A 25,323-nucleotide genomic window follows, 5' to 3' on the forward strand; every position below is an offset into this window, starting at 1 on the left:
CGTTTATTTGTTTTTACCACTTTATTCAGGTATAATGTACCTGTAAAAAACTGTACAAATGCAGTGTATACAATTTGCTATGTTTGGGGATAAATGTGTACCATTGAAACCACTGTGATCAGCATAGACTTATTCACCAGCTCCCAAAGTTCCTCCCACCACCTTCACGGTTATTTTGTTGTGGTTGTTGTTGTTTGTTGTTGTTATAAGAACACTTAACATAAGGTTTACCTTCTTAGAAAATTTTAGGTATTCAATATAGTAGGGCTGGCAAGCCTGTAATTTTAAAAGGCAAATGTTAATTTTATAACTGGATGCTAAAGAATTACATGTGAACTTCATGTGACCAAGTCAAGTCAAACATTCTACTGACATGGATGCTGTGGGGATGCCACAGAAATATGCAGCCCAATTCTAGGGTTAGAGGTCCTATAGTCTGCTGGTGGTAAGCTCTGCACCTGTGAAAACATAAATCACAAGTGAGGATTCTCCTTTGGTGGGAACAGGGCTGTGTTGTTAGAGATACAGGGTTCCGGTGTAGAGCAGGGATGTAGGTTGTGACCTTAGCATGCACCATGGTGTCACGTACCTGATAAAGATTTGGTCAGTGGTTAAACCTGTAAACCAGCAAGACCATGTAGACAAGTCTCTGTAGTGCAGGAATACTCACAGCTGCAACCCCAGTTACTCACAGAGTGAGGGGCACACGAACCATCTTATAGCAGGGACCGCGTTCCCTGCTGATGCGCGACAGCAAGACAAGGAAGCGGTGCCCTCGTGGAAATCAGTGCCCTGCTGTCTTCATCCACAAAGTCTTACTTAGAAGAAAATAAAAAGGCTGAACTAAACAGTATGCTCCGTGTCATACTTGATTTATGTACAGGTAACAATCTCTTTCTCAGGAGCCAGGTAACAAATAGCCTGCTGACCAACAGCTGGTTCGCAGACTGTTCTTTGCTCAGCTCCATTCTAGGGCCATACCTTTTAGGTCCAGGGCTTCCCTGAAAAGCCTCCTCCCAGGCACAGGTGCCCCTCAGTATGCACCGGCCCTGCGTGTGGCCTCAGAAGCCAGACAGCTGAGGTCTGAGTGCTGCCTCTGTCCTGCTGTGTCATCTTGGGCAATCCCTTATTCCCTGGAGACCACAGATGGCGATTGTATGAATTAAAGAAAGTAATCCATGGAAAGTGCCTAACATGTAGTAATGGTTTATACCTGTTAGTTCTTGTTGCTGTGGCTGCAGATAATGTTGTTAGAAACACTTGTAAACCTTTTTATTAAAAAATAAGGCTCCCGGTGAAATAAATATCTTGGCACAAAATAAAAAATAAAGATTCCAGATTATATTAAGGCATCCAGGAATGGTAAGAGAGTGACCTCTTTTTAATTCCTCAGCATAATCCAGGGATGTTGAGAGATTTAGGGGCAGGCATGAATCTTGGTGTGTGAAAATGTACTCAGGATTTGTTTTCATTGGGTTTGGTGAGACACATAGGCAGGAAAAAGGTTGTCATGAAAGAAGTTTATGGTCACATATCCCTTAGAAACAGGAAGTCCATCATGCCATGCCTGTGGCATGCAGGCCCATCTGTCAGGAAGCACCAGGGCAAAAGCCTTTATTGTGGTCTTCATGGGAAGGAATGGTCAAGGTAGACTAGGAAGATTTGGTATTGGCTGATTTGAGTGATTTCAGCAGCGTTCGGGGTGTAGAGGTTGCCCCTAGTTGCCTGGTACCTAGCTCTTGGGTGCTCTTAGGGTAGAGGGAGAGTGGCTCAGCCTGTGGATGCTCCATAAAGGGTGTCATTGGAGAATATCAGCTCTGGGACTGATGGGTCTGCACATGAAAGGCACGCTGCCTGGGAAGTCGTTTGTTGTCTCTAGGAATTAGCCAACCCTGGAAGAGGCAGTCTCTCCAGGATCAGTAAGGCCCCAAATGTCAAAGCATCATAAAACACAGAAAATAAAAAACATGATTAATACAGGTGGCATTGCAATCCCGGATAGTAGCAGTAGGGTTGGTGTTTACAAAAGGCATGACCATAGCTTCTGTCGAGCTCACAACCAACTCAGACAGCTTGTGGTTTAAAGAATACCAGGGCCATCTCCACAGTAGGGAGTAGGTGCCCTGACCCCACTACCATTTCCAGGGGTCAAGATGTCTTGGGAAGCCCCAAGAGCTCACCTCTTTGGGCTTCAACCCTACCTACCTGTTTTACCTTTGATAAATCATTTCATGAGGGGTTCTATGAAAATCTGGTTGCCTCGGCCTGATGGCTGTCTGAAGAGATTTGTTCCCAGAGCTGGATCCACTGAGGCACAACTCATTAGGACAGTATCTGATTAGGAGTAGCAGTCACTTGTTGCACGTGCCCTGGTGCCAGGCAGTAGGGCATCCCCAGTCATGCTGTGTAGTCCGAAGGTGTAATGGTTGTCGTTGACAGACCACTCACCCACCAGGTCCCTCCCTGCTCTGTTTTTAAATCTGCTTTCAGAAAAAGGCATGTGGTGTCCAAGACACTTGGGAGTACACAGATGTGTTTAAACAACCTGGTTTCCTCTCAGGTTCTGCCTTAATTCAATAATCCATTCATTCTTTCATTCAACAAGCAAATGATGTTTGGCAGATTTTTTTTTCCCCCGAATTCCCAGGCAGCATAGCAGAGTGAGTCACGGAGCTTTGGGACTCAAATTCTCCAAAGTGAGAAGGGCACGGAAAGCCAGTGTCGGCTGTACTATCAGCGGCCAGAATGTAGGCTGAGCCAGTTAGTGAACACAGACTGTAGCCATCTATTAAGCAACCACTGGACTTCATACAGTCCATGGCAAGGAGGTGGAGATTCAAAGGCTCAAAGGAGTCCGTTTCCTTCCCATGTCACCCTGTGAGTTCTGGTCGGCCTCACTGGCCACTGCCTTCCCCTCGCTCTGACCTACCATTCTGCACCGAAAGAGCCAAGGAGGAGGATGTGCTGATGAATCAGGGCACACCCACCACACCACGGGAAGAGTAATTCAGGGTATGTCCTCCTGCTGTTGGCTCAGGACGGCGCATTTCAATTTAAGCCCAACCAAGCAAAGGCATGGTTGATATAGATAGGAATAAATTAATAAATAATGTTCTTATTTAGCTGGCAAAGGTGGTTTAGCTTCCTATTACCATCTGGTCCAGTAGCTACTTATTGAATTTTCTCCTTGCACACACTCAGGAAAACAAAACATAAAGGGAACTCAGTGTTTAGTTCTTAAGAGGGTCAAGTATCCAAGAAACCAGGATTGTTTGGCACTGTTCGGTGGTTGAGTCTTTGAAGCCACCTTGCATGCATTCAGATTCTGACCCTGCCCACCTGCTAGTTGTGCTAGTAACAGAGGGTGAATTGCTTACTCCTTCTGCGTCTCAGTTTCCTCTTCTGTAAAATAGGAATAAATATAATATCCCTTCCACATAGTTTTGTTGTAAATATGAAATGAATTAATACATGTAAAGGTCTTGGAGAGTATTCTAGTAATAGTGCCTGTGCAATTGAAGTATTTGCTATTATTATTACTAGCACAGTTGTGAGATAAAGAGCTTCAAAAACTGGAATTCGTGCTTTAAACAACTAGGGGCGAGCCTTCTCTGGCCTCTCTGTCTTGGCATCAAGCGTTCCCTGATCAGTGCCCAAGCCTTCTAGAGCATGGTGAGGAAGCGTCTGGAAGTTGAATCACCTCCCTGCAGGTTTTCCTGGATTCAAGGCACAGAGAGTGAGTGGAAAGGAATGGCTCAGAACCTGGCCAGACCAGAAGGGAAGGAGCTGCATGGTGCAGGCATCAAAGTGCTTGAGTAAGATGAATTTCTCAAGGGTCATTTCCACTGTCTTTAGGGTCTGAGCCAGATAGGGTGTTAAGTAGGAGTATCAGATCATCTCACATTGTGGCCCAGTTCAGAAACCTGGTCCCTCTCCCAGCTGTATGTATTAGAAACTGATGCCTGGGTCTTGAGCTGCCTTTACCACTGTCACCCTGAAACCTTTACATAAGAACCTACCCTTACATGGTGTTAAGAAGAACTCTTGCCTTTCCCAAGGCCTTAAAATACAACAGACATATACCTGATTTTCTCTGGGTGATCACAGCATGCCTTCAACCACCCCACCCATGCCCCGGGGCCTGTTAGCATTGTCTAGAATTGTTGGAAGGCTCAGAGGGCTTTTGAAGATATATAAACAACCATGTTTGTGCAAAGTAAAAAAGGAGTATTAGACCACACTTAGACCTGTTCATCTGTACTTATCAGTGTTGCCCACCACCAACGACTACCTGTAGAGTGAAAGGCAATGAGGGAGGGAGTCGGTTTGCAAAATTCTGCTTTAGAAACAATATTGGGTTAAACAGAGAAAAATAGATTGGTGTCTATACGTACTTATGCCCATAAATCATCTGTTTAACAGAGAGAACGTAAAGAGATTTGACATTTGGTCATGGGAATATTATACTGTTGAGTCAGATGTCTTTATAAGGCATTTTTTTCATTCAGTTCTTATAATTACCATACAAAAGGAATTATTATCATGTATACTTAAGGAACACGAGACCCACGGTCCGACCCACAGTGTGCACCCACTAGGAAGTTACTCCCTAACACAGACAGTCCCTCGGAGCATTACCGAAAGATACCAAACAACAAAAGAAAATACGGCCCAGGCGTGATGAAGCTGACCAGCTACTTGTTTTGCTTTGTAGAGGCAGATAATTAGCTTGAGCTCTTGCGGAGCTTCCTATGAACTGGGCTGGTGGGGACGGGGGAGATTTTCCCTTCCATATACTATTTTAGGAAAGCCCAAAATTAAATCTAATTTCTGCAGCTGCCATTCGAAAGCAGGATGGCGGCAGCAGCATCTGGGGGACAACAGAGGCCCACGGAGCAGGGCAGAATATGCCGGGTGCAACTGAGAGCCCCAGGGCAGAGGGCAGAGCCACCTGCCCTAAAGTGGCCCCCAAGCCGACACGGAGCCTGTGCAGAAAGTGGGAGGAGAGGGTGGCTCCCCAGCCCCCACCCTGCATCTCACAGAGCATCTCGCAGAGCTCCTGGAGCGGGGGGAGCCTTCTGTACCTTTGTTCTCTCTCCGCCACGGCTTGTAAGTATTAGCCTGATGTTGTTTACTTCTTCTCCCCATCTCTCCAAGGAATATGATTCACACGTTTTCAGATTTATTTGAACAAAATGCAATAAATATGCTGCTTCAATTTAACTGCTGGCCTGTAGCCAGGGTTTTTAATGAATCTGGCCTGTGCTACTGAAGTGTTCCAGGATCTCCAGGGCTCTGGGCACTGTGAGATTATACACCCTGGTGTGCGTGCTCGCGCGCTCTCGTGCGCACACACACGTCCCTACCTCCTATTCCCTGGAGGGCCAGTGACTCACAGTCAACTACAGGTTTTTCAGAGCCGACTCTGGTTAAGATTAGCGGGAGCCTTTATTGTTCAAGGATTCCTTCCTCCCCTTTTCATGGCTGCATGGAAATACCATCTTTAATTTTTTCCCCTCTGTTGGAATCGCTGTACCCACCTCCAAAAGCTGCCATCATGAGCCTGGTCTCTTTTCCTTTGTTTCCTTACAAATGGTCACTAGACCAGGTCCAGCCTGTGAAGACTCCCATATAAAAAGAGCTGGCTCTGGGGGCTTAATGTGGAGCTAAAAGGACTCCGAATTGATTTTCACCACAACTAGCCATGCTTTTGAGAGGTGGGAGCAAACAGGAAGAGGGATAGCCAAAAACGTAGTCCCAGGCAGGGCACCCTTTTCCAGAAGGACAGGGAGGAGAACAAGAGATGGCTACAGCAGACATGAGGCACCCATCTCCTGGACCCCACCTGCCAGGAAATACAGCCAACAGAGGGTAAAATTGAGGGATCTGCAGAATGGGTCCCACTTGGGGACCCCAGCCTCCTCTCTCTGTAAGGAAGATGATCACCAGGACTTCCTTCAGCTTCAAAAACCTGAAACTCCAAAGTTTTGTATCCTAATGAACACTTAGGCCATTATGGATGGGCATCCAGGAACCCGCTCAGAGGGAGGGGCCTTTTGCAGGGAGGGGTGATTTTAGGCCCTGGGTGTGGTTGCCCACTGGTGATAGAGACAAAGAGGAGGCTCCAAAGACATCGCCTATTAATATGGTGGCCAGCTGCTGCCTCGTTGCTAAGGACACCATCACCCATTTCTCCTTTCAAAGAATACACCATAGTCTGATCTCTTCTATTAATACCAGTGACTTTTATTCATGTCAGCAGCCCACGTTGGCTTTTTCTCTCCCAAACTTACTATCAAAAGCGAATTACAGATTGTTCGGCAGAAGTCTGCCCACCTCACTCCATCCCCATCTCATTTAATCACATCCCCTAATGCGGCCTCACAATCATTAGGCAAAATAAGCAAAGAAGCTTGTGCAGGCAAATAGCACGAAAGGCCTGGCTGCCCTTAGTGCCTAGGGACGAGGAGCAGGGTGCAGGGGTCCAGGCTAGAAGCGCCTCACCAGCAGCACACAGCGGGACTGCCGGGAGCCTCCACTTGCTCATCAGTGCCATGACAGAATCCATTAAGGGATCTTTCCAGCCCCGATCTTCTGTGGACTGCAGACTTTGGGTGGTTTTCCCTTAACATCTTTTACGCTCATAGTATTTGAGAATTAGACACTTACAGTTAAACACCCTCCTTCTCTGTGTTTCACTTTCTGGAAGTGGAATAATAAATAGCTCTTACTTCTGCTGTGATTCCTCAAATCATAAAAATTGCATCCTCTTATTTATAATATTCATAGAATTGTAGAATGTTTCTTACATAGACCAGGGGGGAAAAAAACACACCATCTTGGTTCTACTTCAAGTAGTAGTGTGAGTGGTGTGGTTCTGTGTGTGCCTCTCTCACGCCCCTCACAAGCACAGATGCAGCTCTGGGAAACACGGATTCGTCAATCACGTGATCTCTTCCTAGCCCTTTGCTGGGTAAACACTGTTAGAAACCTATGAGAAATATAGGACACAGACTCTTTTCCCAACTTACTAATTATCTTATTGGGAGGTCAGGATTACTGCGCATAATAATGATGATGGTGATGATGTTAACAACAGCGTACCTGTTAGGAGCCAGGCAGCATGCTAGATACTTGATGGCTCTTTACTTCCTGCAAGCCTCGGCAGTTTCCATAAGGTATCTCGTGTGTATTTCCATTTTACCCACAAGGAATCTAAGGCTTACATTAATTCATTGGCCCAAAACTGAGCCATGATTGAAAATGTATGCGTTTGAGAGGTCATGTAACCAAGGGTTGAAGTGAATGTAAGCAAGGTCGACGGAACCGTGGTATAGGTGGATTGCTCCCTGCAAGGTCGGGGATATGGAAGTTCTGAGTCAGGAAGGTTACCTGCCACTTGAGTTCCTTTTTTTTTTTTTTTTAAGATTTTATTTATTTGACACAGAGAGAGAGAGAGAACGAGCAGGGGGAGGGGGAGAGGCAGAGGGAGAAGCGGGCTCCCGCTGAGCAGAGAGCCCAATGCGGGTCTCGATCCCAGGACCCTGGGATCATAACCTGAGTTGAAGGCAGATGCTTAACCGACAGCCATCCAGGCGCCCCGTTGAGTTCTTATTGAAAAGTATAAGCAGGAGCTAACCCTGGGCAATGGGGAGGAGGCACCAGTCCAAAGGTAAGGAGAATATGGACCCATAGTAGATGTTAAAAGGAACCCTGGAACACCATTGCTTTGCCACCTGCAATCCTCTTAAGCCACCGGCAAGCCTTTGATGAGCCCGTTGGAGAGAGACAGCGTCCACCTGCCCCAGCCTGGACCCCAGTCGCTCTTTACGCTGGATGTCCTTCAAGCAAATTCCTGGCTTGACAAAGAGCTGCCCCCAGATAATTTTGATTATTTTTCAAACGGTGCTTATAAAAACAAACACATTCCACTTATTATATAACCAAGGCTGGAAAAATAACGTTTTACTGTCAGTTTTATTACTTGGGAAATGTAATAATTTCCAAGTTTGAGAAATACAGTCCAGGAATTTTTTTTTTTTAACTTTTGTAAATTCTTGCATTTGCTTTATTGGCCCTTCTTGGCTATTCCATTTGCTCCCTGAATTCTGGTTTTAGCCTCCTTTCTCTTCTTAGGGAAGCTTAATTCTCATGTTGATGTCAAATATAGAAGCTATTTTTTAGCTCTGTGTTCGTGGAGATTTTCCACAGTTGCAGCCTCATGGCACATTAATGCCGAATTTTTTTCAACAAGTTCTATGACTTCTTAATCCAACATTGGGCCATTATCTGCTTGTACCCAGGGCTAGCTAGACAAAATTAAGAAGTAAGCCATTTGCTGACAAGAGGTCTTTTCTTAAACCTTTGCCTAAAGAAAGGCTCGCACTCTTTCTGTCCTTTTTTTGGAGTCCAGACACTAAAGCATCAATCTGTATTCCTTATAGCCATGAGGTAGGAAGCCTGTTGAAGGGAAAGCACTTGACCGAGAGATTTGGGTTCAAGTTCCTGCTAACGTTTAGTTGTTGTGACACTCTGCCTATGTTTCTTAACATCTCTGGGCCTCATTTTCCTCGCATATAAAACGTGGTTAATATTATCTACTTCATAGGGTTGTGGGGAGGTTTAGATTAAAAGTGACACATGTAATGAATCTTCAACCAAGGGCAGTTAGTCAGTCCTGAAGTAACCAAAAGGACTTCATTAAAAAGCGGCTTCCCTGTAAGGCAGCTCTAAGGTGTGCCCTCCTGAATCGTTGTTACCACAAGGCGCCCGCAGCCCTGGGTATGGGACACATGACAGAAGCACACAGACGAGCCTAGACCTGACTGTGCTTCTCAGGCCTTTTCATGTCCAGTTACTATTGCATTTATTTGGTTTATCTGGTAGAAATGAGAGCTCTGTTGTCTTCTCAAAAATGGAAGTGATTCCCACTGTTGGCTCTCAGCTCTCCCGTTACAATGGCCAGATGATTTCCCTCCCGTTGAAAATCACAGGAGACCCTTCTATTGACCCGAGATGCAGAATCAGGGGGACTTAGAGACCATAAGAAACCCTCAGGACCAAAGCGAGTGGCATGCCCAAAGTCATAGAGCTAAAGATAGTGAGCCTGCAAATCCCACCTCTGAGCTTCTGTGCCCCTCCCCCTCCACACCCTCCAGCTTTCCTGGTGACCTTAAACCCTGCACTGAGCACAGGAAGTTGCCCCTGTGGGGAGAGCTCCCGCCCAGCATGGTTCTAAATGAATCGCTGGGCCAGTGTTCAAACTGTTTCTGACAATATCAGTGAAACATGGCTCATTATCTATTGCACGTTCGCCCATCAGTGTGGGCTGTTTCTGTGTCAGACTCACCCTCCTGCTTACTATTCCTGTGTCTTCATGCTCAGAGTTTCACCTTGTGTGGTTTGCCTTTAGTGAGGGTGATAATCATCACTGCCCTTTCTCAATTATTACACTAATTCCTGCCCATTTTTATGTTGTATGGCACTGGCGTCTTTACCAAGGTCTGCCAAAGTTCCTTCTTCATTGTAGAGGCTCAGTAGATTTTTTTTTTTTTGAATGAACAAATGGGTAAATGAATAAACACATGAATATTCCCAGCACATATCAATCCAGTGGTATTTATAACTTGCTAGACTGACTTCAGCTTACAAATTAAACAAGCCATGAAATTTGAATTTAGTAAAAGAACTGGCGGTGGGGGGGAGGGCCTCTGTGCCAACTAATAACCATCTTGACTATTTTTTAACAAGTTGTTAGCACGCAGTGGTTTAAAGCTGTAAGGTGTCTGCTTCTTCAGGCACTGCCCCGGGTGGCCTGGCGTGGTCCTGTGCCTCTGCCCGGCCCTCTCTGCTCTCCTAGTAAGGCTGGCAGCTTGCCGGTCCTCCGGTGCTGATGGAATGTCCACTCCCACTCATTGCTCTTATTTGCTCTTCTCTCCCCTAACCTCTCACTTTCTCTCCTGTGTTCAAAGCTTCTTTAATGGTCTGAGACCTGAGCATCAGTCAGAGATTTTGTATTGGGAATAAAGTCCTTCAAAAAGTATCTCAAATACCCAGCCCATGAAGATGGAAAGAAAAAATGAAACCTCAGGGCAGGTGTCTAAAAACCCACACTTGGAGAACACATACATTAGGTGGGGACTTACCTTCTGGGAAACATAACTTCCTAAAAGCCCTTACCTCCAGCTGTCCAAATGAACAAAACAAGATTTGTTTTACAAACATATGATTTAAACATGGCTTTGGGTGTCTTTACAACCTTCCCCTCAGCGTCTCCCCCATAGTGCTTTGAAGGGAACGTCTAATGCAGAATTTGCCCGATAAAGGTTGAGGAAGGGAAAACGAAACAGAGGGAGGCAGATGGGAATTATTCACAGTAGGGCACACTGGCTAACCGTTCCATGTCAAAGGTTCAATTTCCATCCTTGATTTTAAAATATTTTCTGTTGGCTATCTGCTCAGAAACACCCCGGGAGCAGCCTCCTTGCCTCTAAGGCAAGCCGTGGTAGAGAACTTTGTGTTTCTACATGGAAATCCTTCGGGACTTGCCACGTCCCTCAAGTGAAATCCAGACTCCTGGCACCATCCCCAGCCTGACCCAGGTCCCTCTCTTCTGTTACACTCCACCTGCCCACTCTAGAAGCTCTACCTCTATCGCAGCCACCTGTTTTATGCTTTGAGCCTTTACACCTGCTGCTGTTCCTTCCTGGGATTCCTTTCGTGCTGTTTCAGCCACTACCTCCACACTGTTAAAAGACCCAAATCAGATGTTACCTCCCAGTGAAGTCCTTCCTGACCCAGCAGGGAAGTCACCCATTCCCCTGCTTCCTCATGGCTTTTCTACCTGATCCCATTGTTCTTATCAGAGAGTAGGGAAAATTAATATTTATGGGTTTGTCTCCAGCTCTTTGAGGCTGGAGACATCTTTGTATCCTCACATTGAACTGGGGGGATGGCTACCCTGATTAATTCCATTATTGACGAGAAAACGAAAGCACAGAGAGATTAAGTAAGCTGCCCAGGTTCAGACCACCAGTAGCTTGTAGAACTATGATTTGAACACAGGGAATGTGGGCTCACAGCTCCCCCTTTGAATCACTTTGAAATGCTGTTTTTCCATAAAAATGATCATACTGGTTACCTTGTTACTTTTACTAGGGTGTCTTATTTTTTTTAATTCTTTTTTTAATAATGTAAATTCTTATTCTTAATCAACCAGATCAATTAATCATATTTGTATATGAGCTATACAGGTAATAAATTCCATCTTAAACTATTGTTCTAGGAAATATGCTAGTGTGGCCCCAGGTGCGAGGGAAGGTAATGTAGGTGTTCTTCGCAGCTCAGGGGAGATTATTATTTTTATTTAAATTTCTTGTTCCTACAACTTGGTTTTTTTAACTAAATATTTGACTACCCAAAGACTGGACTGTTTCTTATACTTTAAGGGTCCCCCAAAGGACCTGGAGTTGCTGTGTTCAGGGTAGGCACTGAAACTTTTGCTGAACTAATTAACACAAGAACAAAACTGCTTCCTTGTTGTCAACTACCAACAAGAGAAAGTGTCATCAGGTTGAATATTTTAGAGTCAAGAAGCTGTCTTACTGGGATCCCAGCTTTGAGAGCGTTGGGAGTTAGTTGGGATGGTAGAAATGCAGCGATGACTTGGCCAGCAACCTCTCTTCCAAACTGCCAGTCCTTCGTTCAGGCCTCTGGTGGCCTCCATCCTCATCACCTTGCATCTTACAGATATTATCTCATTTAATCCCCATGATAGCCCTCTGAGGTGGGTGGTTCATTAAACTTTTTTTTTAAATAAGGAAATTGAAGCTTTGAGAGGTTAAAAAACTTGAACAAGGTCAGATACCTGGTTTAGCAACAGAGCTGGGATTTAAACCAAGGGCCTTCTGACTCCAAGGTCACGGCCTTTTTCACCAGCTTAAAACTTTTCTTGAAAGGAGTCTATTCCACAATTACTGGCTATTACATTTGGATTCTGATTCCCTTTTACACAGAATATTTTTGCCTCCATGTCTTTATTTTACTTTCCTTATCCAACATCTCCCCCCATTTTTAAATAAAAATAAAAAATTTCCACATTTTTTTAAACTTTTATTTATTTGTCAGAAAGAGAGAGAGAGGGAACACAAGCAGGGGGCGTGGGAGAGGGAGCAGCAGGCTTCCCGCGGAGCAGGGAGCCCGATGCGGGGCTCGATCCCAGGACCCTGGGCAACTGAGCCAGCGAGGTGTCTCATCCACAGATATTTTTGATCCTGAAAATCAAACCTCACCTTCCTGGTTCTATAACCCTGGATAGTCTGCAGCTACTTCTCCTGAAATGCTTGTTCCTTTTTTTTTTTTAAATAGCATCCTACAATCTCCAGTCTTTGGAATCCCATTTATTGGCCTTCCAAATGAAATCCAGAACACAGAAGCCCTTATTCTTTTTTTTTATTATTATTATGTTATGTTAATCACCATACATTACATCATTAGTTCTTGATGTAGTGTTCCATGATTCATTGTTTGTGCATAACACCCAGTGCTCCATTCAATATGTGCCCTCCTTAATAGCCATCACCAGGCTAACCCATGCCCCCACCCCCCCCTCCCCTCTAGAACCCTCAATTTGTTTTTCAGAGTCCATCGTCTCTCATGGTTCGTCTCCCCCTCTGATTTCCCCCCTTCATTTCTCCCTTCCTACTATCTTTTTTTTTTAACATATAATGTATTATTTGTTTCAGAGGTACAGATCTGTGATTCAACAGTCTTACACAATTCACAGTGCTCACCATAGCACATACCCTCCCCAATGTCCATCACCCAGCCACCCCATCCCTCCCACCCCCCACCACTCCAGCAACCCTCAGTTTGTTTCCTGAGATTAAGAATTCCTCATATCAGTGAGATCATATGATACATGTTGTTCTCTGACTGACTATTCCGCTTAGCATAATACCCTCGAGTTCTATCCACGTCATCGCAAATGGCAAGATTCCATTTTTTGATGGCTGCATAATATTCCATTGGATATATACATACCACATCTTCGTTATCCATTCATCTGTCAATGGACATCTTGGATCTTTCCATAGTTTGGCTGCTATGAACATTGCTGCTATAAACATCAGGGTGTACGTACCCTTTCAGATCCCTACATTTGTATCTTTGGGGTAAATACCCAGTAGTGCAATTGCTAGGTCGTATGGTAGCTCTATTTTCAACTGTTTGAAGAACCTCCATACTGTTTTCCAGAGTGGCTGCACCAGCTTGCGTTCCCACCAACAGTGTAGGAGGGTTCCCCTTTCTCCGCATCCCCGCCAACATCTGTTGTTTCCTGACTTGTTAATTTTAGCAGTTCTGACAGAAGTCCTTATTCTTTATCTCTGTCTAAAGACTAGATCCTCAGGAACTGGACTGACTCCCTGTGAATGTTTGAATCAAATGCAACCGTCTCTTCACCAGTTCCAGACCTCCCCAATGACTTTCTCTCTCTGATTTCACGCCCACCAAGGACTTTTCATCCCCATTGTCCACTTCTGTAAATTTCCTCACACTCTTCTCTTGGATGACCAAGAGACCTCCTCCGATGCACTAACTATTAAAATCCTCCCCTACCTTTTATCTGAAATCATATTCTCAGTCTTGCCTCATGTAATGGCATGTTGTCCGTTAGCCCTGTGTATGCACCACACACTGGTTGGAACCAACAGAGGCATTATCCAAACCAGACATATTCTGGGCCACTTTGGGTCTGGCAACAGTGAAATTTCCTTAGAGGATGGTTGGAAAAAGTGCACTGCCTCCCATTTCTTGAACAGAGGCTTGCATAATCAACCAAGTAGAAAGAAATGTTGAGGTGCATTTAACCTCATTAGTTTCAGTAGGACTGACTCTCTCCAGTCCATCAGAGTTGAGCTACATTAGTGAAACTCAACTATTTCCAAATCTCATTTACATAATGGATGAGATGTGAAATGAGCCCAACGTGAGGGGAGCCGCCCGGAGGCACTAAAGTTTATCACAATATGTAAGAGTCCTTTTAGATCATTGCATTAAATTTCCACTAACAAGGTAACAAATTAATTGTCTGTATTACTGTACTAGCCCAAAGTCTATTGAGTGCAGAGTATCAGTGAGGAAGCAGTTGAAGTTTCAAGAACTGTGGGCAAGAGGGATGTTTAGAGGGATGTGATGAATGCTACCTTAGCTCTCTCTTCTGCCCCTTTAAGAAATCCTCGGCACCTCTGTAATCTGATGGCGGACTTTGGCTTTATTAGTGAGGTAAGCGAGGATGAGTAAATCAACTGTATCAGACAAGCCTCAGGACATCTAGAAATTGATCATTCTGCCGAAATAAGCACTCAGTGTTTATTAGCTGGGAGTTCATCACTATCACCTCTCCTCATCCAATTCCTAAGAGATTTCAAAGCCATCATCATGGTATTAGCTCGTCTGACTGAACTACTAGAGATAAAGATTAGGAGATCTATCTAATGATGGGTCTGAGTTTCTGTGATTTTCTTCTTCTATTGCAAAGAAGAGAGCTTTTCCAGCACACATTCTGTGTCCATATGTGTATGCCTGTACACAATCAGAATGCATTTGCCTTCTATAGGATGGATTTAAATACTGGAACAAAGTAGGTAGTTTGAGGAAGAGGCCCAGTAGAGGTTTTGAAACAATACAGTTTGACCAAACATAAATCGATGACTACTGAACAAGGGGGATATATGCTAAACTGACATTTCTAGCTGACACAGTGTGTCTATACAGTGGGTGATATTGCACTCAGAAGAATAATTTGATTCTATAACCACATTATAATCCTAACACCCATACATGGTCAGACTCCTACAGATATGTCCGTGAGAAATGAGTGCATATCGGACTGATCTTTCACAAACGGGTAAATATGCATTTATCTATTTATACATATATTTATAGACACACATGCACTTAAGCTCCTGATATCAAGCGCTTTTCTCAATGTGGCTTCTAAATAAGCAGTAATCAAAATGCAAATAAGGTGACCCAGTTAGCATCAAGATCTGTATTACCATGCAGATGTGTTCTGCGTCTCCACACTGCAACGGTAAAAAGGAAGACACTACAAAAGATGCTTATATTAACCAGCCTTGACTGCTAAGCCCTTTATATTAGGAAGAATCTAGGGAAGGCATTCTCAGAGTCAACGGTCTTATAGATTGGATCAAATCTCTAGTTTTTGGCTTGGTCTGTTTGCAAACTGCCCGGTAAGTGTACAATACCGGGCGTGTACCAAAAGAGCAAGAAGATGGCTTCTTTGAAATCTCAGGATGGAACCCTTGCAGCTCAGTGCCAACATGCCAACCTGAGACAGGCCAAAAATAAGGCCGGGGGTCAGAGTCAAGGCTCTGCTATCCTCTCCGTGACATGCTTGACAGAGCCAAATCTCAGCCCCTGTCTGGGATGAGTTGCCCAGGAAGGACCAGACTAACTCTAAACTTGCTTTGATTTTACTTTACTGAAGCTTCTTTGTGTTTATCTGTTGATGAAGCCTGTGACATGCTTATGTACATGACAGCAGCAAATTCCTAAGCTACCTGATCTCTAAGGACATAACAAGAGCATACTTGGTGCATCGTAGTATTAAATTGGTTTTAATTACATGTATGCATTGTTTCTTCCCTAGTGAATACATCTTGAAAGTCCCTTTGTTATATTTTTCAGAGAACAGCTACCACTCTATTGTCTCCACATTTTTTTTAAACGTGGGAGCAGTTATATCAGCATACTCTTTGGTTGTCTGTCCGCCCTTTGTCCTTCTTTGGTGTGTACACATGCGTCTGTGTGTACATGTGTGTGTGCATGTAGGAATCAACTTAGGCAGGCAAGGGTTCTAACCTGAGCTTAGATGTATCTATGAACTTTAAGCTGTTTACACAATGTGTTCACTGTGCATATATATATATATATATATATATATATATATATATATACGCTTTTTCTCCCTAAGAAAAGGTTCTGATGTCTGAAATTCAGGAAGATTAAAAACCTCTTACTCAGTATGTCTCTCTTTGCAATTTTGAAATCTGATGTATTTCCATTCTGGATGATGTAATTGGGTGCTTCTAGAAAACACCTTTCATCTGAGATGAACTTTTCACTATAGGATCAGGAGAGACTGACTTATGCATGATTAGAATTTACTGCATCAAGACTCTGTGAAGTTATAAATCTCTGTGAGGTTCCAGTGGACAAAATATTATCCTCTCAGCCCATTTCTGCACTCCTGAATTAAGAGAAGGAAGAACTAATCAGATTGTTTAGCGGTTTCTCTGAATCTAGAGAGTGCGGAATCAGAATAGTAGAGCTAGAAGAGATTCTGACCAGTAGGAAAATGAAGCTTAGTGAGATTCCAAGTCTTGTCCGAGTTCATCCAGTAAGTGTGGGGCAGATCCTGCAATAATTCAGTGTCTCAGAACTTTTGTCTAACACTCATATCAACAAATTATTTGTCTCTGATACAACTTATTGACGCTAAGTATTCATTGACTAATTCCTTTGTGTCAGCCATATGCTAGGAAGATAAAGGAAAAGAATATAAAGTCTCTGCTTCCTAAAGAGTTTAAATCTTATAGGGGACACACATAACTTGAACATATGAAATAAGTTTATAATGAGAAAACTAGTACTAAGACGATATAGTGCTAAGAAATAATAATAATAGTTAACACAGGTGAGTGCTCATTATAGCTAGGCACCATGGTAACTTCTTTTATATGTGTGTTAGTTTTCTATCACTACTATAACAAATTTCCACAAACTTAGTGGCTTAAACAACACAAATATATTACTCTACACTGTTGGAGGTCAGAAGTCCAAAACGGATTTCACTGGGCTAAAGTCAAAGTCTCAGTAGGGCTGCATTCCTTTCTGGAAACTGTGGGGTAGAATCTATTTCCTTGCTTTTTCCAGCTGCCAGAGCCTATGCGCATTCCTTACCTTATGACCCCCCTCCTCCATCTTCAAAGCCACTAACGTAGCATCGCGCTGACCCTCCTTCCAACACCACATCTCTCTCTGGAACTCTTCTCTTCCGCCTCCTTCTTCCACTTTAAAGGACGCTTTGATTCCATTTCGACCACTTGGTAATCACGGATACTCTCTGTATGTAAGGGCGGCTGAGTGGCCACATTAATTCTACCTTCAGTTCTCCTTTGCCATGTTACATAACACATTCACGGGTTCTGGGGAGGAGGATGTGGATATCTTTGGGACCTGGGGTTTTATTTTCTGTCTACCATAATGTGTAAACTCATTTAATCCTCACAACAGGTTCATTTCACAGATGAGAACACTGAGGCACAGAGAGTTGATAGGACTTGCCCCAAGTCACACGGCTAGTGAAGCAGGTAGTCTTCTTCCAAAAACATATTCTCTATTGTATATTCTCTATTTTCTACTACATGGAAATAGGGGATTAAAAAAGAGGGCTGTGTGTGGACTAAAGTAGTTAGGGCAGCTTCCCCCAGAAGATTTGGGTCTAGAAGAACAGATGTGTTTTCTCTTTGCCCATTCATCCACCCAACACTGTTGCGTATCTAGTATCTGTCAAGCTACGTGCTGGGGAATCAAAATAAAGTAAGACATGGTTCCTGACCTGTAGGCAATGTTGCGTTTGCCTCCAGGAATGTCAGAGAAATCAACCAGTAATGACACAAGAAGACAGAAGTCTGTCCAAGACGATAAGACATAGAGAGGCTCTAACTCTACCCAACAATGGGTGGTGGGTTTCATTTTTGCCAATGGCCTTTCCAACCGTATCTCCTAGTGTGTGGTTTTTATGACTCATCCCAACCACCCTTGTCTCAGCTGCACAAAGAAGGCTTGTTATTCCTGCTTCTACTCTTGTTGTTTCCCAGTCCTGGTAGAGAGAGCCTCCTCCTTCCACTTCTAGTGATTGAATTTTGTCCGTCAAGACTGGGGTTTCTGTATTTTTGTCTGTCTTCCTGAGTGGATGACTATTCATGTTCTCTGTGCTTAATGGTGCCTGGCACGCACAGGTCCTTAATGAATGTTGAATGAATAAATGGATGAGCACAGACCACCTCAGATCCCACGGAGATCTCATTTTCCTCCTAATTCCCGAGGGACTCATTTGGCTTCCTGTCTTGTTTGGTTTTCAGTTTCCTAAGTCTTTCTGTCCTATGTCACTCTCCACTTCTAAACTTTCTGTGCAAATACAGGGCTCACATCTTCCGAGTTGTGCTAGTAGGCGCTCAAATAATTGTGAATTTTAAAATGATTAACTCTAGGCTCACTGAATAGCATTCTGTTCAAGAGTAACCTTGCCTGAATTTCACCTCACAAGGTCCTAGAATGAAGTAAAACTTATTTGACACAAAACACATGTTGAGAGAGTCACTATGACGGAACAGGCTGTTTACTGTCCACAGCACTGGGCTCAAGGGGGAGGTGGGGTTGAAATCCATCCCATGCTCCTCCCTCTGGACCTGGAGCAATGGAGTTGCATGTGCACACAGGAAGCCAGGTCTTTTTCTAATGTTCACAGTGGTGCCCTCCCTTTGCTGAGATTTGGGTCCTTGGAGCTCTATCCCTCAGATACTGTATGAGTGAATAGCAGAGGCTCTGCCTTTTGATGATTAAAAAACACCTTAAGATCTTTCTGTGTCCTTATAAAAAGTAACAGCTGCCTTTGTGCTATGCCAAGTTTATTAGAATGCAATTCTTAGAAAACAGGGACTTCAATGGTTTTGACAAGTGCTGTGTCCCCGGTACCAATAAACATTCAATAAATACTTGTTGAATTAATGAATACAATGATGCAACAAAAATAACATTTTTCTTGACTTTGGCACAGAAAAATATTGTTTCCCAAATTCTAAAGGTATCACCTAGTGCTTGATTCACGTTCTTCTATAACATATATCCCCCTATGTGCCATGAGTGAAGTTCATTTGCAAACAAGAAAAAAGAGCAATGGATCAATCCAACAATTAGTTATGAGAATGGGAATTATTATCAAGTTTTCAAGAGTTTTTTTGTCTTGTGCAAAATATGTCACTTACTGGTTTACCCAAAAGGGAAAGAAAAGAACATCGAATTGAGTCAACAGGCATGGATTTCCACGCTCTTTCTTCTGCACACGTGATGTGTGAGTTTGGATCAGAAATCATCTGGTCCTCTGTGGCTCAGTTTCCTTATCTGTTATTTGGAATTTCACCATCTGCCTTTTGTCATCCACAGAGATGCTGCAGGGGCAAATGGCATAATGTATGTCAAAGCTCTTTGCAAGATTAAAAGCCACTGACTGCTCAATATACCTCCCAGTGCATGCCAAAGCCCTGCATTCTGCAGCATGAAGGGGGCCAGGGAGGTGGCTGAGGAACCCAACCACCATCTCAGTGGTGTCAGGCTCTCTCACTATCCCAGACTAAGTTTTGTCACCAGGAAACAACTGCATTTGCAAATCATATAATTAAAAAATTAATTAAGGTGTTCAACAAGCCTATATTAATGACATAGCATTTTTCTAGATCTACTGCTCTCTGCAGTGGATGTTACAAAAGGAATTACATATGATCACTAGTGATGATTCCATTAGCCCCTCTGTTTTAAAGAAATTGTGACATGAGGACCCATCAAGGAGTCAGGATCTAGTTCTTACCACTTCTTACCAACTGTGTGATTTTACCTAAGTTACACGACCTCTGTAAACCTCTTTTGTCTGATCTAGGAAAGGGGAGTATCCAGTACTCCTCCTACAAAGATTTTTGTTTGTTTGTTTGTTTTCCCCATAAAGAAGATGAGATAAAGTAGCTTTATAAACCTAGAGCAACATACAAATTACTCTAAGGTGAGGCTGGTTTTTATTATCCAAGGTCACAGAGCTCATTAAAGGGATCCTGGGAACATCAGCCACCATAGACCCTGCTTTTCCTCCATGACCCCTGTGACCTTGAACAAGCCGGGGAAGAGGTAATTGAACAGCAACTACTACTTTGGAAGAAACAGAATCAAAATATTGAAGCTATTGACTCACCCTTAAGGCAGTAAACAGTGCTTTGGTCTCTGACCTTTTCCCATCCTGGGGCAGTCAATAACCTGGCCGCTAGATGCAGCGCCTGCCACTGATTCTGATTTGGGAGTACTTTAACCTTGAACCAAACTCCAAGTAACCAAGGCAACAGGAAGTCAGCTTCTGCATCGGAGGACTGGGAATCCATAAATCAAGTCCCTAATGCAAACACTGTGTGCAGGTGGAGGTTTGAGGGGATAAGTGGTCTATGAGAAATTACGTTTGAAAATGAGTGACTGTCCCTCGATACACTACAGCACAGTTTCAAAGACTTTTTTACAAATGTATCAATAGAGGTCAACAGGTTATTAGAATGTTTTCCTATAGGTTTAACTTTGAAAAAATATTTCCTCTTGGCTCTGTCTTTTAATTATGAACAGATGTTGGATCCACATAGTTATTAGCATTGTTATTTCCTCCGTTAAAAACGTCCTGGCCTCCAAATATGCGAGCCTCAGTACAGCCTGTCCTGAGCTGGGGTTGACGGATGTTTCGAATGCAGGCGCCATGTGTGTTCTCCACACAGTCTGCTGTCTGAGGTGGAAGTGACCCCTTCCCACATCAAAGCTATGCTCACCTTTACTCAGGTCCCGGGGTTAGTTGAAGTAACACATCTCAATGATCCAGGGGTTCTTTCTGGTGGACTTCCAGCTTCACGCATCTCCCTCCTGCAGAGAGAGGGAAGCCAGGCCCATGCTGAGAAGAAAGGTTCCAAATGTCCCAGCACTCCGCCGTCATCCCACGTCTCCGAGAACTTGCTTCTGAACTGTTTCACGCATGTCCGGTCATTTGGGCCCCTGTCCGTGGAACCTCAGCTCCCACTTGGAACAAAGGGAAATGAAGACTTCTGGTGGCCAGGCTGCCCGGTGCTCTCTCCCCGGGGCGGGGTGGGGGGGTCACCCATCCCAGGCCCCCGAGCCCTCGGCCCTCAGGCAGATTTTGGGGATTCCGAATGCTGTTAGATTTGTCTTTGTTGACAGCTTATCTAATATACTTGATTCATGTATGCTATTTCTGAGATTGTTTCCATAATCCTTTCAAAACCCAAAAATGTCTGAGAAAATGTCAGGGCTCCTTTTTTTCCTTTTTCCTAATTGTTTTTCAAATTCATTGGATGGCAACTAACAGTTCCATAATCTAGAAAATCCTAAATTATCGAGGGTTTCCAAGACAGCTTGAATAGTGACAATTTGAATTATGGAGTTTTTAAGTGTCGTTTTATTACTTTTAACATAAACACTTGAGTAGCAAAGTATGCCCAATAGAGGTATGATCGAATGAACTTTAATGAAATGATGTGGACTGAGACTAATTTGGATGGTGAACATTTGCATGAAAATGGGTACAACGAGAATGACTCGAAATCAGTTTGTTCCCAAGTGGGAGTTAAATATCCTCCTGCTCATCCTGTTTGCGGCTTGTTCCCTGAGCCTGTCATAATTTGCGCAAAGAATGACCTGCCCAACCTGTGTCTGCAGGTACAAGGATGACGCATCAGTGGGTTTTTCCAGAGGAGCTGTTACCCAACAGAACTCTGGGACGGCTTGGACTTCCACAGGCGCGCTATGGCTATGGAGGGCCCACCTGCCTCCATTTAATGGAAGCGTGCCCCGGGTAGCACGGCGAGTACCCAAGTGGGGGGACCGAACTGGGAGGACTTCCATCAGACCCGGGGCTGCTGTCCCCAGTTGAGATTGTTAGCAGCCAGATGTTCAAGCATAGCATTCTACCCCAAAGCCTGTGCTCTGGTAGACTTCTAGATTTTTACTCCCAAAGTCTGTTTATTTTCTCAAAGGAAACAAAGTTTAATATGTTTGTGGCTTGAAAACTATTAACAAGAAAGAAGGCTAGGGAGTAAGTATAAAAACTCCCTCTTCCTCACCAAACTTTGCTGCGCTCTCCTTCCTGAGAATAACCACTGTTAACTGTTTGGCTAGGTCTCCTTGTGGGTGGTTCTGTATGTGTGTTACATGTGTTATGCGTGCGCGCCTAGCCCATCCCTGACACCCCTGCATATTTCACAAATGGACGTCCTGCCCACGTTTGCTGCCCTTCCTAGCTTCCTGATGGTCATGCCTTGCAACCTTTCTGTTGCAGAATTTGATGTCCGCCTACCTCCACTGTCAAAATGCTATGAAAAAGAAAATCCAAAGAAGTGTAAATGGCATTGTTATTCACAACACCAGAGGGGGAGTTTCAGAGGGTGGGATGGAGAGTGGGAGGAAGGTAGTAGTAGGTCAATGAAAATGTCAACATGACTTTCTTCCTTAGATGCTTATAGGTGCTTTTTCCAGGTGCGACGCCAGGGCCTGTGCACCCTCGATGTGAACAATGCTGTGGGCCGACCAGGGCAGTGGACAGGTGTTAGAAGATGACCAGCTGGGCCGGGCTGATCCATGGGTCCTGGATTTAGCATCTGGCTACTTGCAGACTCCCAGCCCTGACATTAGGGCTGTGTGACTTTAGTTAGTTATCTCTTAACCTCTCAGAAATGTGTTTCCCTCATCTGTAAAATTAAGAAACTGGTATCTTCTGCGCTACACACTTCATGGGGCTGCCACTGACCACCCCCCCCGCCCTGAGCTGCTTTCACTGTGGTGGCAACGTAACATTACTTGGGGAGAGGACTGAATCACCCACGGTGGTTGGGTTGCAAAAACAAGGGTCAAGAGCTGTGGGATAAAGCCCCATTTGTTGTTGCTGTCAGTGGCAGGTAGCCTAGAAATGAAGAAATTCTGCATGGATGACCATCTGACATGGATTCAGACACGCCCAGCCTCTGGACTTGGGCTTGGATGAGTTGGGAGCCACATTCCTGCAGCTGGGGATGCAGACGGGGCCCAGAAATCCTTGGGCAGGTCAGGGAAGAGAACGGAGCCTGCCAGCTGCCTTCCATTGCCCTGAGGAAGCCTCAGGCTGCAGTACCGACAGTGGTGATAGTAAGAGTAATAGGAACAGGAAACACTTCCTTGTCCGGGAGTCTGTGCCGGCCACTGCTCTAAGCACTTTACGTTAATTGCCTCCGGGATCCTCCCAACCACCCCTGTGAGCCTATATGGTTCCACCCCATTTGTACAGCTCAGGAATCTCAGAGCTTGGAGAGGGTAAGCAACTTGCTTATGATTACACAGCTAAAAAATAAGAGAGCCTGGGTTCGAACCTCGGAAGCAAGGTTCCAGAAGAGCTCTCTAATATGTTATATAGTTCCAGGTCCTTACAGAGGCACTTCACAAGAGGTGCTTTTCAGCATCACAAAGGCATGACTTTTGATGCTTCTTAGGACCAGAGGCTGAAAAGCCCCCAAATCAACTTTCGCTCGGTCATGGCACTGCTATTACACACCAGCCCCCACAAAGGCATCTTTTGCTCCAGCAGACCAGCCTCTCGTCTGGATCATCTTCATTCCCCACCCAGAACTTAGTGTGTGCTCTTCTTGGCGCCTAGAATGCCTTTCCCTCTTCCTTGATGCTTTAGCATAAGCTCTGGAAAGCCTTCCCTCACTTCTCCCCACACTAATCCCGAACTCCTTAGCGCTCCCCAAGCACCTAGGACATGAATGGATGAAGGACACCCAGGCCTGCCCTTCTGTGCCTTCCAATTTTTCCTTCTCCTTTAGTCTCATGTCCCCAGCCAGATGACATGAGAAGCTAGGGTGGGGTGCCCTTCTCCCCTTCACGCTGCACACAGCACAGCCTCCGTGAAGATGGGCTTCTTGAGCCATAGGAGACAAAGGGTAGCTGCTGGCCTCTCCTGCTTCACTGGGCCTGCCCCCCTGCTTCCACGGAGCCAAACTAGAATGTTGTCACCACTGATCTCAGCCACAAAACCAAAACCAGTCATGCTGCTAATATTTTTTTCCTTTAAATGTTCTAAAATTTCATTCTTGTTCTACCAGAAGGAGGTCAGGTGAATTAACAATTCTCTCAGCTCACTTTCAGGTTTTCTGTTGTCTGTCTTCCTGTTCTTTTCAAATAACTGCAAGCTTCGGGATTGTTCTTTTGTAGGGATGCCAAGCCCCCACCTAAAAGTGGACCAAACGGCACCACATAGTAAGAATGAGGGCTCCGCGTCCACCATGATGACCAGGAAGAAGCCAGCCGCGGTTGACAGCGTGGCAATCCCCCCGAGCCCAGTGCTATCGCTCCTTGCTGCATCTGCAGCCACGTCTGATGCAGGTGAGCACTGCGCAGAGGCTTTGGGTCCACCCCTATGAAGGTGGGCACGGAGAAGGCCCGCGGGGAATGTGCTGTGGAATGTAGCTTCTCCGCTTAGCAACCTCCCGTAGACACCGAGCATGTTTCTGCACTGAGTTTTCAAGATCAGCTCAGGACCTGGGGGCAAAGGCCCATGAGTAGCAACTGAATGATAACAGTATTAATGGCTTTTTATCAAGCCTTAGTAATTATTAATCTCTGCATCAGGGCCTTATCTGTGTTAATCTCACGTGACTCATAAAAGAGGTCTGTGAAGTAAATACCTACGCCCTCAGTTCAGAAGAGGAAGCCAGGAGTCAAGAAACTCGCCCCAGGAACCTGTGGACAGTCAGGATGCCAACATAGGTCCAGTACCCTTGCTCTCCACCACTGGATTTGATTAGCTCCCTTGCTCACTGGGGGTGGGAGACAGTGATCAGAGTTTCTCAGAGGCCTTGATTCATTCCACCCTATGATGTCAGGAATTCCTCAGTAGTCACCGGACCCTTCACTGGCAGTTGATAAAATATAAACTCCTTCAGACGTCCCAGATGCTCTGCCTTCTGCTCCCCACATAATCTCCCACCAGTGCCTGCACCAACCCCCACTTTGCCATGTTTATCCCTCCTGCCAAGAAAGCGGACCTTGGGCTTGGCTTAACGCTGTTCTTTGAGGACAGCCTTCCTCAACTCCTGTCTACATCCCACAGACCTTGAAGGCCCAGCCTCCCCGCCGAATGCACGCAGCACCCACTGTCTACCATGTGTTTACTACCTACTCAGAGACTACAGAAGAACTGTCTTCTATTCACTTCTATTGTACATACCTCAGAGGTGGAATCCATGATTTAGGTTCTTGCTTCCTTCATGGCATACAGAATGAGGGCACAGCGTGGACTTACTGCACTGGTAACTGTTCAGTGTATTATAGTATTTAGAAATGCCTATTATGATTAGAAGCCCAGGAAGAGACTCATTATTGATATTCACTCTAAACTCATCTTCTCAGTGAGCAGGATGCTTAGAGCAAAGAACTCAATTTGTCATC

At 44.7% G+C, this 25,323-nt stretch overlaps 1 protein-coding gene across 5 annotated transcripts in view; it reads left to right on the forward strand.

The window, feature by feature from the left end:
- SETBP1 (SET binding protein 1) overlaps positions 1 to 25,323 on the forward strand; it is a 362,049-nt gene that overhangs the window by 309,636 nt on the left and 27,090 nt on the right. For 4 of the 5 annotated variants that reach the window (XM_027577552.2, XM_027577553.2, XM_027577550.2 and 1 more), the window contains exon 5: positions 24,088 to 24,258. The exons of the other annotated variant lie outside the window; for it this stretch is intronic. In XM_027577552.2, the coding sequence (XP_027433353.2) occupies positions 24,088 to 24,258 (171 nt within the window). The remainder of the gene's footprint in view (positions 1 to 24,087; positions 24,259 to 25,323) is intronic. 5 annotated transcript variants of the gene reach the window in all.

This window comes from Zalophus californianus, chromosome 14 (assembly GCF_009762305.2).
Source record: "Zalophus californianus isolate mZalCal1 chromosome 14, mZalCal1.pri.v2, whole genome shotgun sequence".
Lineage (NCBI taxonomy): Eukaryota > Metazoa > Chordata > Mammalia > Carnivora > Otariidae > Zalophus > Zalophus californianus.